General features: G+C 46.3%; 1 protein-coding gene across 2 annotated transcripts in view; it reads right to left on the minus strand.

The window, feature by feature from the left end:
- The window catches only part of B4GALT6 (beta-1,4-galactosyltransferase 6), a 52,415-nt gene extending 43,611 nt beyond the window's left edge, over nt 1-8,804 (minus strand). Inside the window, exon 1 of one of the 2 annotated variants that reach the window (XM_080920331.1) lies at nt 8,561-8,804. In XM_080920331.1, coding sequence (XP_080776457.1) covers nt 8,561-8,675 — 115 coding nt within the window. In that variant the 5' untranslated portion in view covers nt 8,676-8,804. Of the gene's footprint in view, nt 1-5,880; nt 5,952-8,560 lie in introns of those variants that run through there. The other variant, XM_080920332.1, reaches the window with a different exon arrangement.
- Nucleotides 8,805-15,938: the final 7,134 nt, after the last annotated feature.

Below are 15,938 nucleotides of genomic sequence, written 5' to 3' on the forward strand. Positions count from 1 at the left end.
AGGCAAACTGGAAGATACACTAACCCGAGAAGCCATGCTCTCTTCTGTCCTTCTTCCTTCCTTCTTCCTCTCTTTTAAGAGATGTTATTCTACACTGTACATGCTGGCCTCAGGCAATCCTCCAGCCTCAGCTGCTGAACAGTCGGAATCAGGGCATTTACCAGCTCCTCAATTATCACAGACAATCTATGTAACATTTTATTCAACCCCCACAGGAAAGGTGCTGCTGTGGAGACATATTTTCTTTTAGTTTGTTTTCGTGATTTACCTGCACGCATGCATACTCCAACGTGTTGCCTGGTGTTCTTGGGAGCTCAGAGGAGAGCATCAGATCCCCTAGAACTTGAATTACTGATGGCTGAGAGCAGCCATCTGGGTTCTGTGAGCTGAACCTACAAGAGCAGCCAGTGCACTTAACTACTGAGCCATCTCTCCAGCTATTGTAAAGATAGTTTAAGAAGATTTTTCTAGCCACATGCTGAGAAATGCTATTTTAAAATGATGCCTATTGAGAAAACTGTAAGGCTATATGTTTTACGAATTCTTAATTAATTTTGTTAAAGAATTGCTACATGTCTTTCTAATAACGGACTGAGGATCAACTTATGACCAAAAACCCTAGACCCTGCTAACCTATAAATGAATATATGACTCAGTCTTTTACTCCACTATCCAGTTCTCTGATGAAATACACTATTCACCACGAATGGTCCACCACTTCTATCTTAAAACAAGCTGGTTTGGTTTCCAAACACTAGGATTAGTTCTTCGAAAGATCAGATGGAATCAGGTGGTTAATTCTGAAGTAAACCCGGGGTAGGATATGGGGCTCAATCGGCAGAGCACCTGCCAGACCTTGAGTTCAACCCTCAACACTGCAGAAACCAACACATTTCATCATCCCAGCACTCAGAAGGCAGAGGCAGGAGAGTCAGAAGTTCAAGGTCGTTCTTGACTATAAAACAAAAATAAACCTAACCAGTACTTAATTCAGCATGACCACCACCACCAGCATCACCACCAGCATCACCACCACCACCACCACCACCACCACGCTGTATAATGACCTAAGTACTGAGTAAGATGAATGGGACCTGGGGCTGGAGAGATGGCTCAGTGGTTAAGAGCAATGACTGCTCTTCCAGAGGTCCTGAATTCAAATCTCAGCAACCACATGGTGGCTCACAACCATCTGTGATAGGATATGATTCCCTCTTCTGGTGTCTCTGAAGACAGCTACAGTGTACTTATATATATTGAATAATCACAAATGTGTGTGGAAGAGACCTGTTAGTGGGAAGGGCTCCGGGAAAGTCATATGATCCAGGTTCATGATATGCATGTGTAATACTATATTATACTATAAAGGGGCCCATTATCTTGTACAACAAAGGCAAGCTTAAAAAAAAAAAAAAGAAAGAAAGCAAGGCTGGGCACAGTGCTGCACCTTAATCCTAGCACAAGGGAGGCAGAGGCAAGTGGATTGATCTGTTTAAGTTCAAGGCTGCCCGGATCTATACATGGTGAGCTCCAGAAAAACCCTGCCTCAGTAAGGGTAAAAAGAAGAAAAGGGTATGAAAGGGGGAGGGAAAGTATATCTGAAAAATATTCCTGGGAAACAGAAGCTCATTAAAGCAGACCACCTTAAATAAGGCTCAAACACATTCACGTTTGAAAGCCACTTTTAATTGTATCAAAAGATACAGTGAGGGAGGCCGCAGAGGACCTGCAGAGCCTCCTGTTCCCAGTACACACAATGACTTAACAGTTTAAAATCCACCAGCCAGAACAGTAACAAAGAGCATACTGTGTGAGTGATACAGACTGGATGTGAAGACCAAGCGGATGGAGGGAAGGAAGCAGACGTTCCAGGCTTCCGCAAGGCCCGTGAACGTGCCTTTGGAAAATCCCAGCTTCCTCCACTGGTGGCTCAGTGTGTCCTGTCTGTCTGGGGCTTGGCCAATTTGTTCAGTTGTTTTATGGCTAGACTCCTGTGGGCATATCTGCTTTTTCAGGCATAGCCAAGTTTGGCACGTTTGATTGAGCTGCTACAGAAACCTTGCTTAGTTGAAATGGGAATTAGCACAGTTGTTTCTGTCGGCCATTACACTTTTGGCTGTGACACAGCAATATGTTGACGAAGCTATGCCTGGGAATGTTGAACCTTAAGTTTGTGAGTGCCTACTCTGGGCTGACCGTCAATTTCATCCAGTCTAGCCTCACAAGGAAAAAAAGGCAACGTCTCTGTTTACCAACTGGTATCAGATCTGCCTGTGGACCACTTTTGATTTCCACCGTGAACTTCTTGAGGAGCAACTGTGGTGGCCACTTCATCCATGCTGCAGGCTCTCTTGGCTCCACACCCTTGGACAAAGAAAACATGGAGACCGTGAAGAGGACAGCAGCAGCCACCCCTGGAGCCATGGGCATGAGGTTCAAGGACTGAAAAGCCATGGAGTCATTTGCGCAGGATGATTGTTTTCAAAACGATAAGAACCCAGATCTTCGGAGATAAGATGCAGAAATGAGGCTATTAAAACAGTGTACCTTAGGGCAGAGATGTAGCTCGGCTGACACAGGGTTTGCCTGCCATGCACAAAGTCCTCAACACCACAGAAAGTGAGGGGCCACAGCTGCAGTCCCAGAACTCAGGAGGTGGGAACAGGCAGAAGTTCAAAGTCATCCCTAGCTGCTACACAGATAATTCTAGCCAGCCTGAACTAGACTCTGCCTTGTCTTGAAGAAAACACAAAACAAACAAACAAAATACATTCAGCATGTCCGGATTTCTATGAATCAATAAATTAGCTAGTTTCCCACCAGGTCACATGATGTGCATTAATTGTCTTTGACACCAAGGGCAGAGTTACAAATACTGAGCTACAGGCTGTCCTTTCAAGAGAATGCAAGGGATAGCTACCAGCTGTTAGGATCTAAACCAGACTGCCTTTCTGGCCACACCAGCTTGCAGCAGCCTGGTAAAGGGAAAGCCAAGCCTCCCACCAAGAGCAGGTGGGTGAATCTCTGACCCCTTAACAGGTACCCATATTTGGAGACAACAGCCTGTCCCATTCCCAACTCCTCCGGGAAGTTACCACCGCTAAGACTACGATGAGAGCGCACCCCCTCCATGAGTACTCCTCCACTAGATGTGTTTTACAGTTGTGCATTTCTTGCTGGCAATGCAAGAACCCTTGCCCTGCTCCTTTACAGCCTGACCAGAAGAAACCACTTCCTTCCTTTGAGTGATAAGAAGGGATGTCACTCACGCTGCTGTATGTTTGGGGTGATAATAACTCTTTTAATAAATCTTACCCAAAAGGACAATCTGCCACAGTGTGCCCGCCTGTGGGCCCAAATCTGAACCCTTTCGCTGATTCCTGTCTAAAAGGCAGGGGCTGAAGAGATGGCAGATCCTCCGGGAATGATTACAAATGGGATGGATGTTGGCCTTCTGGGCAGTACACTCCCTAGGAGACCGTGCTTAGGCAGCACCAAGGTGATGAGTTATTGCTCAGTGGTAATGCCAAGGACAGCCAAATATAACTCTTCTATATGATGTATAAGGTCAGTTGTTCACCAAAGAATGATACCCAAGACTCAAATAGTATGCAAAAGCAAGGAGCATTTTATTCTGCAGAAGTCCAGCATCTGTGACTGTAGCGCTGGGGTCTAAGTTAGAACCTGAGCAACAAAGGAAAACCTCCCCTTTGTTCCCCACTGCTCTGGTGCTAATGTGCATATGCGTCTGTCCTGGATCTAATCTCCAGTGCTGGAACCACTTCTTAGCTTCTTACCTGGTCTCCCGTCTCTGCCCTACATTTGCCATCCTTCATGCTAGGATTACTCCAAAACAAAGGGCTGTCTCATTTCCCTTTGCAAAGTTCCTGCTGAGTCCTGCTACTCACAGAACAAAAATAGCAAGTAACAGCAAGAGAGGCCCAAAGGCAAAATGTGACCAATCCCCAATCAGAAGAACCACAGGAAAAGGCCCCAGAGAACAGGGAACTTGAAGAGGGGAAAACAAAGGGCCTTTGCAAAACGAAGCAGGCTAAATCCACTCAGAAGTTTCCAGACCGCTACTGGAGGCTAGGAGGCTAAAACAGCACACTAAAGAGTCTCAAGGCAAGTAGCTACCTGCTGAGGTAGCCCAGAGCAAACTAAAGTCAGACCCCAGGCTAGACTTCTGGGCAAAAATCTGAGCTGCCCCCTACAAACACATCAGTCTCTTTATATATACCTCATAACACCAATTCCACCATTTCACAAACAAATCCTCTGGAGACCCAAGTAACCCAGAGGCCCACGGGAGTTCAGACGAAGTGGCAAACCAGATTCCTCCCCCAAAGACCATGACAGCCTCTCCAGGAAAAGGTCGGGGACTTTGGTGTGTCAAAAGGACATACACTCCCCATTGCCAAGGAAGTTAAGCATTCTCCTACCTCAGCAGGCGCGTCCTTTCTTATCGTCATTTAGATAAAGCTGTGAGGGCCAGACCTGCCCACTCTCTGTGAACGATAGTGACCTCAAGAACTCCACCAGGCTGCACTTGGAGCTCTAAAGTCCTTTGGCAATCTACCTCCCCACGCCCTGAAGAGTAGCCATATAGAACCTGAGTTCCGGCATTTTCTAGTTTTTCTGAATATATATATGCTTTCTATCATGTAGAATGAAGCTCCTTCATGGAGCCAGCCTCCACAGATGACTGTGCTGCTATCATCTTTGAAATCTTCCAGACTTCCTGGGCCAGCTTCTCTTGGGTGCTCCAGACAAATCAATTGCTCCTCTGATGAGACAGAATATAGCTGTGTTGCAGGGAAAGTTATACTGGAAATGGCGTCTTAATAAACGGAAAGTCTGTTCTCAATACAGCTCAAGGCCTTGGATGGAAACTGCACTCACCTTGGTGGCCATGCACCAGGGCACAAAACAAAATGGGCTGGGAAGGCCAGGGCCAAGTATCCACAGACTCCCTGTGGGGACAGCACCAAGAGACTTATCCTCAGCCCTGTTCCCCTCAGCACTAAGTCCCTAACTGAAAGACACCATCTCGTGTTTCCTGATCAAAGTATCAGGGAAAACGTTTAATTTATTCTTAAAATAATGAGCTTTGAGTTCTACTGAACACACTATAGACTAGGACCCAAAGAGCCCAGAGAATGCAGAGCAGCGGGGAGAAGAGAGAGGGGTGTGGGGAAGGATTAACCAGATTGGCAGTCCACAGTGTGTGACCTATCAGCACAGAAGAGAGGAAGGGATGAGAACACAGGGAAATGCCCAAGGAAGAGGTCAACTAAACAAAGGAAGACCTGTGTGTTGGAACACACGTGACCAACCCTGTCTATACCCAAAAAGTAGTTTAGTACCTAACACCTAGCAACACGTTCATGTGATGTAGCTTGTAGGGACTTAATGGTGTTGATCTGAAGCACTGTCTTGAAATCAATGAAAGAAATCCCAGGTGGTAGATCTCTGAGTCTGAGGCCTACAGAGTGAGTTCCAGGATAGCCAGGGCTACACAGAGAAACCCTGGGTGTGTGTGGTGGCAGGGTTGGGGGTGGGGGTTGGGGATGGGGAGTGGGGGTGGAGAGGAGGCTGGCTGGCTAGAGAGATGGCTCAGTGGTTAAGCGCAGTGTTTGCTCTTCTAGAAGACTGGTGTTTAATTCCCAGCACCCACATGCCAGCGAATAACCATCAATAATGTCTGCTTCGTGACGCCCAACAAACCCTTTTCGCTTCTGCATGCATATGGTGCACCGGACATACATGCAAATACTCAAACACGGAAAATAAGAAATAAAAAAAAAACAATAAAAAGAACTTCTATGCAGCCTAATCCAGTAAAGAGGACATTTTGCTGGGCACTGAGAGAAGTATCACCTTATCCAGTGGAGAGCCACAGAGGAGTCGGCCTGGAAGAACACACCCCACAGGGTACCTGTGGCTTCAAGGAAAAACACTCATGCGATTGGCTGAGGCGCTGGGAACTCAACAGAACACAGTTTCCAAGTCATTTTCCCTTCAGAAGCAGCTGACAGACTGGGGTAACTGACCTGCATTTAAGAGAGTGACCTGAGAGTCCTTCTCATCACCGAAAACAAAATCTAAATTTCCTAATGAAACTCTGAATTAGAAAAAAAGATGAGAAACCCCATCCCCACCCCAAATAGCACAAAGGGTATAGAGGAGGTAGGGGTAAGAAGCAGACACTGATTTAATTTAAATCATGCTGAGTAATTTAAATTATGCTGACCTACTTGCTTGCAAGACAACCGTCAAGTATTTATGACATTGGTCACTGGTTGTTCTATGACAACATTACACACGTAAATAAGAAAAACGTGCCAGGCTTTTGGGTTCACTGAACTTTAACAATCTACACTTACTATGTGAGCACTAGAAAGCTGAGATTTGGACTTCCTTTGCTTGACTTTTTAGCATGTTACCCACTATAAAGAAGAAACAGAACCCAGGATTTAGCTCAGTTGGGTAGTTCTTCTCTGCACGAACAAGGCTCTTCAGTGCCATCCCCCCTCCCCCAAGTTTTACAAAAGAAACAAAAAGAGCAATAAGGGAACTTCAAAGGAAATAGGAAAATTGTAAACTAAAGAAAACTCTTGCTGGTGTGGTATGAAATTAAAATGCTTTTAATCAGCATTCTTATCTGCATAGAGAGTTCCAGGCCAGCCAGGGCTACATAAAGTGATCCCGTCTAAAAAGAGAAACCTTGTCAGGGACCAGCAGGATAGCTACAGGGGTAGGAAAGGCTCCGTGTGGCTCTGCCTGGCCATGTGCACTTGATTTGCAGAACCCACAGGGTAAAGGAGAGATGGCCACCTTCACATGTGCACACACACACACACACACACACACACACACACACACACAAACCCTATAAAGATACCTTAAAACATTCTTGTACAGAATCTCTTACAGTTAAATATCTGGTAAAATAATGTTCTCCAAAGAAATCCAACTTTTAAGGAGTTGTATGAACAAGTAAGACGTTTCTATGGAATTAAATGACATTTATGATGTCTAAAATGGCAAGAAAGCAAAAAATTCCATTTAAAACCTTTTCCTAAATGTCCTAAGTAATATCCAACCTTCTAAATGATAAGTGAGATTTTAAAACACATCTGAATAGATGGTGTGAAAGAACTAATAAAGATTTCCTAATAAAGATTCAAGCTATCCAACTTAGAACCAATAGAAACCATTCTTATGTAGCCTGTGCACCACGTCTATAAAAATGTTGCCCAATTCATAATCCAGGCTACAATGTGAACTGCCGTTACAACTAACAAAAGTTTCAAGAGAATGGGTTTTCTTGTTGTTCTTATTTGCCTAAAGAAAACCCACATTGAAGGACCAAATCTTTAAAAAAAAAAAAAAAAAAAAAAAAAAAAAAAAAAAAAAAATCCATACTTGTACGAACTTTACCCTAAACTTCTAGTTGGTGATGGCATGTGAAGGTCTTTCCAAGCACCCTCACCTCACTGTGGACTGATTAAATCCAATAAAGAAAAGAAAGCACATAGTAATTATTTTTTCAAGAGAAATCAGTTTGGATGAGGCAACAGTCTCTGCCCTGCAATTCATTAGCACTGTCTAACACACACACCACACACACACACACACACACACACACACACACACCTCTGCAGGGATAAGAATTTCACCTCAAAATTCTGCAGGTGCTTTTCCTCTCTGAAAGGAATGACATTTTTGGATAACTCCGGGGAGAAATACTGGCTCAAAAGAAGACAACTGGATGTCTGATAAGAAATGACAGAGCCAAGAAGACTCAGCCAAGCTTAGTGAATGGGCTGTGTTTTAACAACCATATAAATCCACAGGATTTGTCACTCACTGAAACAAAGCCATATGGACCCTTGTCAACAGCAGGAGAAATGAGGAATTGGAGTATTTCAATAAAGAAGCCAAGATCAAAGGTGTATTTGGAGCAAAAGTCAAAAGTAACTCACAGAAAGTGAACAATTTAAACGCACAAACTGCCTTGCCTGTTTTCATCAGTATTTTGTCTGGGCAGGCATCCTCACAGGTAATGCAGAGACTGCCTTTAACAAGAAGGCTCAGGCTGGTTAACAGAGCTGGGGTTCAACAGCTAAAATGTCTCAAGTATGCAAATAAATGTTGACCTGCAACGCCAGCGTGCCTACTCTTGACCTTCCTACTGACTGTTGCCCATATTTCACAACCTGCTATTTTATAAGAAAATAAAGGTGTCTGGGTAAAATTACAAGTAAGCACCACCCCAATAGACAAAGTAGTAATGAATACTCAAGAAAGTGACAAGAGGCACTCCACCCCACCCCCACTCACCAGCCACCAGGTTCTCATATTCTTACATCCTGAGCGCGACCTTTTAAGTTCATCTCAACGTTTTTTAACCAAGCTAACACGTCCAGTTAGTTTCTTCGACAGTTTTGAAATAAATAAGTCAAATCAGATGCTTTGGTTTAGCTTCCAAACCCCTCAACACCCCCAGTTACCTTCCTTCTGACCATTTGAAGTGAGGGTGTGTCTGGGTGCTTACCGATGCCTGGAGCCACATAGATGAAGTAGAGACAGGACGTGGACAGGGAGAAGAAGAAGATGAAGGCGATCAGGGAGCGATTGGAGACCCGCATCATCCGCTTGAGCGCAGACATCTTCCTCTGCCCTACCAGCAGCTCAGGCTGCGCTCTCGGGCCAGACTCCGGGCCACCTTCCAGGCCCTAAACTTCCATGAATGTACGGAGAACCCCGAGAAGGTAGCGGGGTCCGGCCGGGGAGGCTGTGGGAAGAAGAACCGAGCCGGGAAGGAGAAAGGGATGCAATGAATGGGAGGCGGTGGAGCAGCAGGAAGGGTGTAGGGAGGATGCGGAGAAACGTGGAGGGAGGGAGGCCGGGAGACCGGGCTCCGTGGAGGCCAAAGCCACGGGCCAGGCTGGAGGAGCTCTGCGATGCGGAGCGCGGCCCGCGCGCTGCAGCGTGCCGGGGTCCCCGCACCTGGGGCGGCGTCCAAGAGGCGAGTCCCCGCGATCAGGACCCGAGCCGGGTCGCGTGCGCTCTGCGGGCCTGTGCCTCCGCGAGCGCTGCCAGTGCGGGGCTCTAACGTGGGCGCCGGGGCACGCGAGGCGCTGGCGGCCGCGGGGAACCTGGGGGCCGCGGAGCGGGGCGCTCGCCGGCGCGCGGCCTGCACCTCATTCCGCGCCGGGCCCCGGAGCGCAGCGGCGGCCTCTGGAGCCGAGCGCAGGCCAGGGCGGCGTCCCGGCCAGCGGCGAGTGCACCCGGGTTCCGCTTGCTGCCGCCGCCCGCTGTCCAGTCGGCCAAGGCAGCCGCATTCCCGCCGCCCGGCCCGAGGGAGAGGCGGCGCCGCCCCCGCACGGACCCCGGACTACCCCGCAGATGCGCGCGGCCGGGGCCCGGAGGGCGAAGGAAAGAGATGACAGAAGCCCGGAGATCTCGGACCGCGGACACCCACGAGGACAATCCCGACAGCCCTGCGCGCCCCGAGACCCCTGCAGGCTCCGCCCGCCGGTGCACAACTCGCCAGGCGGCGCTGCGCCTGGAGAAGAGGAACCAAGAGCCCTAGCCCCTGGAGCGCCGCGGGTCCTGATTGGTCCAGTTACTCCGCGGCTGCATCCTCACCTCGCCCCGCCCACCCGGGTCACCATCCTTAGTGGACCTGGCACTAAGCAAGGACCGCCGCGTCCCCAGCATGGGAGGCGCTCTGCATCAGGGATGCCGTTCGTGGGAAACAAGGACTTTTTGGAGAAGGACGAAGGAGACACATTTCCCTCCTGGATTTATGGACTATCAATGCGATGGGGACCTATGTGTATCCGTTATGCTTTGACCAGCCTTCTCATTGAAGGTGAACCAATAGGCCCATAAGCACCTCAGCCCCAATCACTTAGCTAACAGGCAAGCTGACCACTGAATTGATGCACCTCCTAGGCGCAAGGCTACCCTTTGTTCGAATACTTCTGGCTGCTAGCTACGTAACTGGGCTCCTTCCTTCCCTACAGCACATGTTTCCAGCATATTGTGTGCAGGTGGCTTTTTTTTTCCAGCTGATCATGACTACATAAAGCATCCTAGCAGGACTAAGGATAGATTCCAAAGAGACATGTGTTCTTTCCTTTAGCCATCAAACTATTAAAAACAATGGTCTTCCAAAAAAAAAAAAAAAAATGAAATTTCTCCATAGTATCATGCTGGGGAAGGAACTAGGTCAATGACGTAAGGGACCATACTCTCCAGAACTGTTTACCTATTGGCCTACATGAAAAACTAAACCTCCTGTCAGGACTCTGTTGGGGTGGGAGTGGGGGGGGGCGTCACTGGATCTCTTTATTTATTTCTTTTCCCAATGTGGCCACACTGAATAAACCTTTTGCTTTGTTTGTCACTGTTACTTAGCTGTTGAGGACCCAGACTCTGATCTTAACAACTCTAGCAAGAGCTGTGTGTGTTTATATCATTTTCTTTGATCCTATCACTGAGCAGGTCAGACACGGGTGGATCCCAGGAGCTCCCTGTCCGGCCACCTATTGTGCAATTGGTGAGCTGTGGATTCAGTGAGAGACTACTCAACTCCATGTCTCAAACACCAAGGTAGGATGGCGTCCATTGCCAACCTCTGCCCTCCGCCTGCACACACGTGTGTGTATGAAGCTCTATGCATATACAAGCATGCACATGTGCACATTACACAGAACTTCTGGCAAAAAAAGAGACTGTTCTGGAATAAAGCACACCCCCACAAGTCCATCAGAAAGCAAGTGTAGAAGATGGAGAGATGGCTCAGTGGTTAAGAGCACTGAATGCTCTTCCAGAGGACCTAGGTTCAACTCCCAGCTCCCACATGGCAGCTCACAACTGTAACTCCAAGATCTGACATCCTCACACAGGCATACATGAAGGCAAAACGCTAGCGCTCGTTAAATAAAAATAAATTAAAAGAAACAAGTGTGTGGTGACTTTATTAAATAAGTTGATGTCCTTAAAGGAATTTACTCCTTAATTTTTTATTTTTTTATTTTTTTACTTTTAGCCAGGTGTGGTGACACAGGCCTTCAATCTCAACACTCAGAAGGCAGAGGCAGGTAGATCCCTGAGTTTGAGCCCAACCAGTTCTACAGAATAAATTTTAGGACAGCCAGGGCTACACAGAGAAACCCTGTCTCAAAAAGCCAAGAAGAAGGAGAAAAGGAGAAGGAGGAGGAGGAGAAAGTTCAGAAGGAAGGAAAGAGTGTAAAGAATGTAAAAGGATAGAGAAATTGTTTCTGGAGATAAAAGACATTCTATTTGGTGTATGCTAAGTAAGAATGGACAGTGTTCATGTTTATGAGCTTGGTAAAAATATTTTATATGATAGAAGAAGGAGAGGGTAATAAAACATCATATAGAGTCTCTCTTTGGCCAGGTGTGGTGGAACACACCTGCAATACCAGGAAATACTGTGGGTTTGAGACCAGCAAATATCCGGCCTGCCAAGGTAACCTAACATGATCCTATCTCTTCAAACAAAAGAGATAACATCTCATTTTTATTGTTGCTAAGGCTCCAGTCCTCCTTATAATCACTAGTTAAATAGGTAATTTGAGGGCTAGGGCTATGGTCAAGGTGTTTGGTCAAGCATGAGGGTCTGAGTTCTGATCCCTAGCATACAGGTAAAAAGTTGGACATGGTGAGACTGATCTATAATCTTACTTCTGGGAGAGGAAGGACAGGAGGAGCTTACTGGACTGCTAGACCAGCCGAATCAGGGGCTCAAAGTTCAGAGAGAGAGACCCTGCCTCAAAAATTAAGGCCCAGAGGTAGACAGATACTTTGCCTCCACACTTGCACATACAAACCAATCTAAACACATATACAGCTTGCATTAGGAACCGCTCTTGCCCCAGTATTGGCGCCACCCACGGGAGAAAGATACCCAGCTCATCCGTCACCATGGAAAAGGCCAGTTCAGATGTCCATCTACACCTGGGAGCAAGTGACCTCACAGCCTACATAAAAAGCCGTCCCCTCTCTCCTTCCTCGTTTCTTCTCCCTCTCCTCCCCTCCCCTTGTCCTGCCATTTCCTTAAACCTCTCCATGTGGAACCGTGTTGGCCTGGTGTGGTTTGTCTGGACGCAATCCGAGGTTTCTATTCCAACATATACGATACACAAAAAATCAATTTTAACTTGATAAGTATATTAATACATAGTATTATACCTTTTTCAATGCATGGTCTTTTATCTGAAATTAAGGAATATTATTGGTTTAATTAATAAATTATGCTTAAGCAACTAAGTATTTCCCAAAATTTTTATATAATTAAATGTATATCATATGAAAGTTTGACAGTAGCATTAGTCAAACAATTCTTTATACATATGTTGTAGTACATAACCTTCTAATAAAATAAAATTTTCCCTTATAAATATGGCAAAAAACTCTGCTGAGTAAAAAAGGATATCGAGTTCTTCAATATTTAGGTTGAAGAGATTTTAAGATAGATGTCATATTGACATGCAAACTTGATCACATTAAAGCCATGCCTTAATGTTCAAATATAGTATTTACAAAATAATGTCTAATAAAAATTTATAGGAAATCCCTAGTTCAACATTTGACCAAAATTTTGTGCTGCTCTCCACAGGACTTCTGTCTTTCATCTTCCATGAGACCGTACTTGCACACTGCTGGGACCCTGTTGGATTTTCAAGGATTCAGACCCCTTGCACATCATTTCACAATAAGCCGTTGGCAAGCATTATAGAGCATTTGGGGACAAGGAAACAGGAGCTAGACAGGTGAGCAAAAACAGCTGACCTCAGGTCAAGCATGAATAAGGCACAGAACTGGGAGCTCGGCCAGATGTTGTCAGCCAAGTCTGCCTCCTGCCCTTCCCGCTAGCCTCACCTGCCCCATCTTCACATGGGCTCCGTCACTTGTCAGGGTAAAGCTTTCTAGCTAGTGTGCGTTATCGTCTTTGTTGAAGTTGATAGACAGTCTGTGACTCTGGCTTTCTTTAGCAGTGCTGTCATAAGCATCTGTGTCAGGATGCTGTTGCAATGGTACCACATGGAACCGAGGCTGAAAGGGAAGAGCAGAGCATGAAGTCCAGGCCTCCTGAAGTTAGATCACTTCCACGTGGGTCCTAAATCAAAATGGGGAACATTAGTGGAGTGTGGTGGCTTTACTCATTCTTCTCAGATTGGCCTGTGCTCGGCCTATTCAGCAGTTTGCCTCACAGAGAATCTGAGCTACCTGATAGCCACCAACTGGCCCCAGCCCAGGGCCAGCAAATCCAAGGCTGACGAGTAAGAAGCCTGCCTAGAGGAAACGAGTCACTCAGAACACCCTCGGGCTGCAACACTGAGCAGACAGGCGTGAGGAGTGAATGGGGAATTTTCGTTTTCATTTCTTAGTTTTAGTTTTTACTTTGAACATGAACTCGAATAGCCCAGGCCGACCTCAAGCTCACTACGTAACTGAAAATGACCCTGAATCCTGCTCCTCCAGTCTCCGACTTTAAGAGATCACAACCACTCACCAACACACCCAGCTGAAGAATGAGGGTAGAGGATCAAAGTGCCGCCACGTCACGTCACGCAGAAAGCAAAGCCCGTTGTCCTCCATAGGAAGGGGTGATCTTAGACACCCAGGTTGAATATAAAGGCTGCCTTTGCTCTTTTGAGGCTATAGATACATGGGGCTTGTGCAACCCAAAAAGACTGAAGGACGTTCATCTGTGAATAAAATAAGGATGTATCCTCTCCAAGACAAGGTTGAAGAGAAGAGTTTTATTGTTACTATTACAAAGAAGCAAGAGGTTCCTTCATGCTAATAACATGTCTGCCACAATGGAGTCAAAGCACGTTGTTGCTATTTAAAAAATGTGTTTTCTTAAGCAAGAGTTGAATTCAAGCTGTATATATGATAAGTAATGGGTTGTAGCCTTAAGGCTGGTAAAGAGCCACACAGTCCTCTGAGGTGGGGTGAGGCTGATTATAGGAATAAAGATGCAAGACACAGAATGGGAGGGCTCAAGATCAGTACCATGTCAGCCTCAAGTGTATTTCTCATAGCCTTTTCAAACTACAGCACCAAAGGGAAGCGAAACCATGAGTTAACAGAAACAATTGTGCTGAACTCACCCCAAAATTTTCCTGTTCCTTCCACCAAGGCCAATAGAATCTTTAGTCTCTCCCCTTGAGCCTCAAGCACACCTCGTCTTGTGGTTAAATGCCTCAGCGAGCCGAGCCCGGAAATCTGCATACAGACCCGGACCTGCCTTAACTCTACCTGGCAGGCAGTCTCTCCGTCTGTCTGTCTGTCTGTCTGTCTGTCTCTCCTTCTCCCTCTCCCTCCCTCTCCCCTCCCCTCCATCTCCTTCTCTCTCCCTCTCCCTCTTTCTTCCTTCTCTCTCTCCCTCTCTGCTTCAGAGAAGTGGAAAACGGCTCCTGGCTATATGTTATTTCTCCACCAGTGAGATGAGCCACTTCAAGACAGATTAGAATCATTAAAGGAAGACATATTGGGAAGCTGCTCTAATAGTGCCACCCGCGGCCGTGTTTTAACATTCCTCTTGCAGTAAAAGGCCTCTTTCGTAATATACTATCTTTCATCTAAATTAGTAGCTCTCAACCTGTGGGTCTCGACTCCTGGCCATCAGAAAACATAAATATTTACATTACAATTCATAACAGTAGCCAAGTCACAGTTATGAAGTAGCAGTGAGAATCATGTTATGAGGAACTGTGCTAAGGGATTAGAAACAAGAGATGGCAGCATCAGGAAGGTTGATTAGGACAGCACAAGGAACCCCTGACCTAAACAGTCTATCTGAGGCACTCACCTGTGGGTAGTGTGTTCTGGTTGAGGAAAGACAGATTGTTTGTTTTGTTGTTGCTGATATTGTTGTTGTGGCTACTGATAGACCTTTTCTGTCTCCTGTCTAGCCCTGGCAGGCCTTGAACTCATAGAGATCTGCCTGCCTCTGCCTCTCTAGTGCTGGGATTAAAGGTGTTCACCACCACACCAGGTTCAGTTTTTTAAGACAGGATCTCACTATGTAGCTCTGTCTGTCCTGGAACTATATAGACCAGGCTGGCCTTGAACTCACAGAGACCCTCCTGGCTTTGCCTCCAGAGTGCCAGGATTAAGGCAAGCACCACCATGCCTTAATTCGTAAGCCAGACTATGATGTAGAGAGAGAATATTCATAGTCTGAAGTATGTCATTAAAATAAGGTTGGGATATTCGTTCTGCTAGTCTTTCTCCACAGAACAGGGGACCAAACAAGTATCATTCATGCAGTGAGAAGAAAGCTTGCTAAGAAGGCTAGACTGACTGAATGTGCACTCTAGTTTATACTCAGGAAATAAAAACAGCTCTGCCAACTGCCCCTCCAGAATGAGCCGCACCATCCAATAGTCCTGCTAGTACTGAAGTCGAAGGATCCAGCAGGTCAGTGAGCTCAGCTTTCATACAGCAATGAGGCTATTGCTGCCACATCATCCATAGATTTCAAACGCCAGTTCCCTCAGGCTTTTAACTCAGATTCATATCCGCCACTCTTCAGGGACCTCAGGCCTTCAGCATGCAACCTGAACTGTGCTGTTGCTCCCTGCCTGTGGTGGTTTGAATAGCCCCAATAGACTCATATATTGGAATACTGTTCCCAGTCGGTGGAAGTGTTTGGGAAGGATTGGGTGTGGCCTTGCTGGAGGAGGTGTGTCACTGAGAGGATGGGATGTAAAGTTTCAAAAGTTCACATTATAGCTCCGTACTTGCCTGTTTCCTGTGATGCTCCTTGCCATATACAATGGACTCTAACTCTCCGGAACTGTGAGCCCCAGTATACATTTTCTGTAGTAATAAATATTAAATACCCAGTCATGGGGTTTCTACCCTGCCTGTGGTTATTGAATTCT

The sequence above is a fragment of the Micromys minutus genome (genome assembly GCF_963924665.1).
Source record: "Micromys minutus genome assembly, chromosome: 8".
NCBI lineage: Eukaryota > Metazoa > Chordata > Mammalia > Rodentia > Muridae > Micromys > Micromys minutus.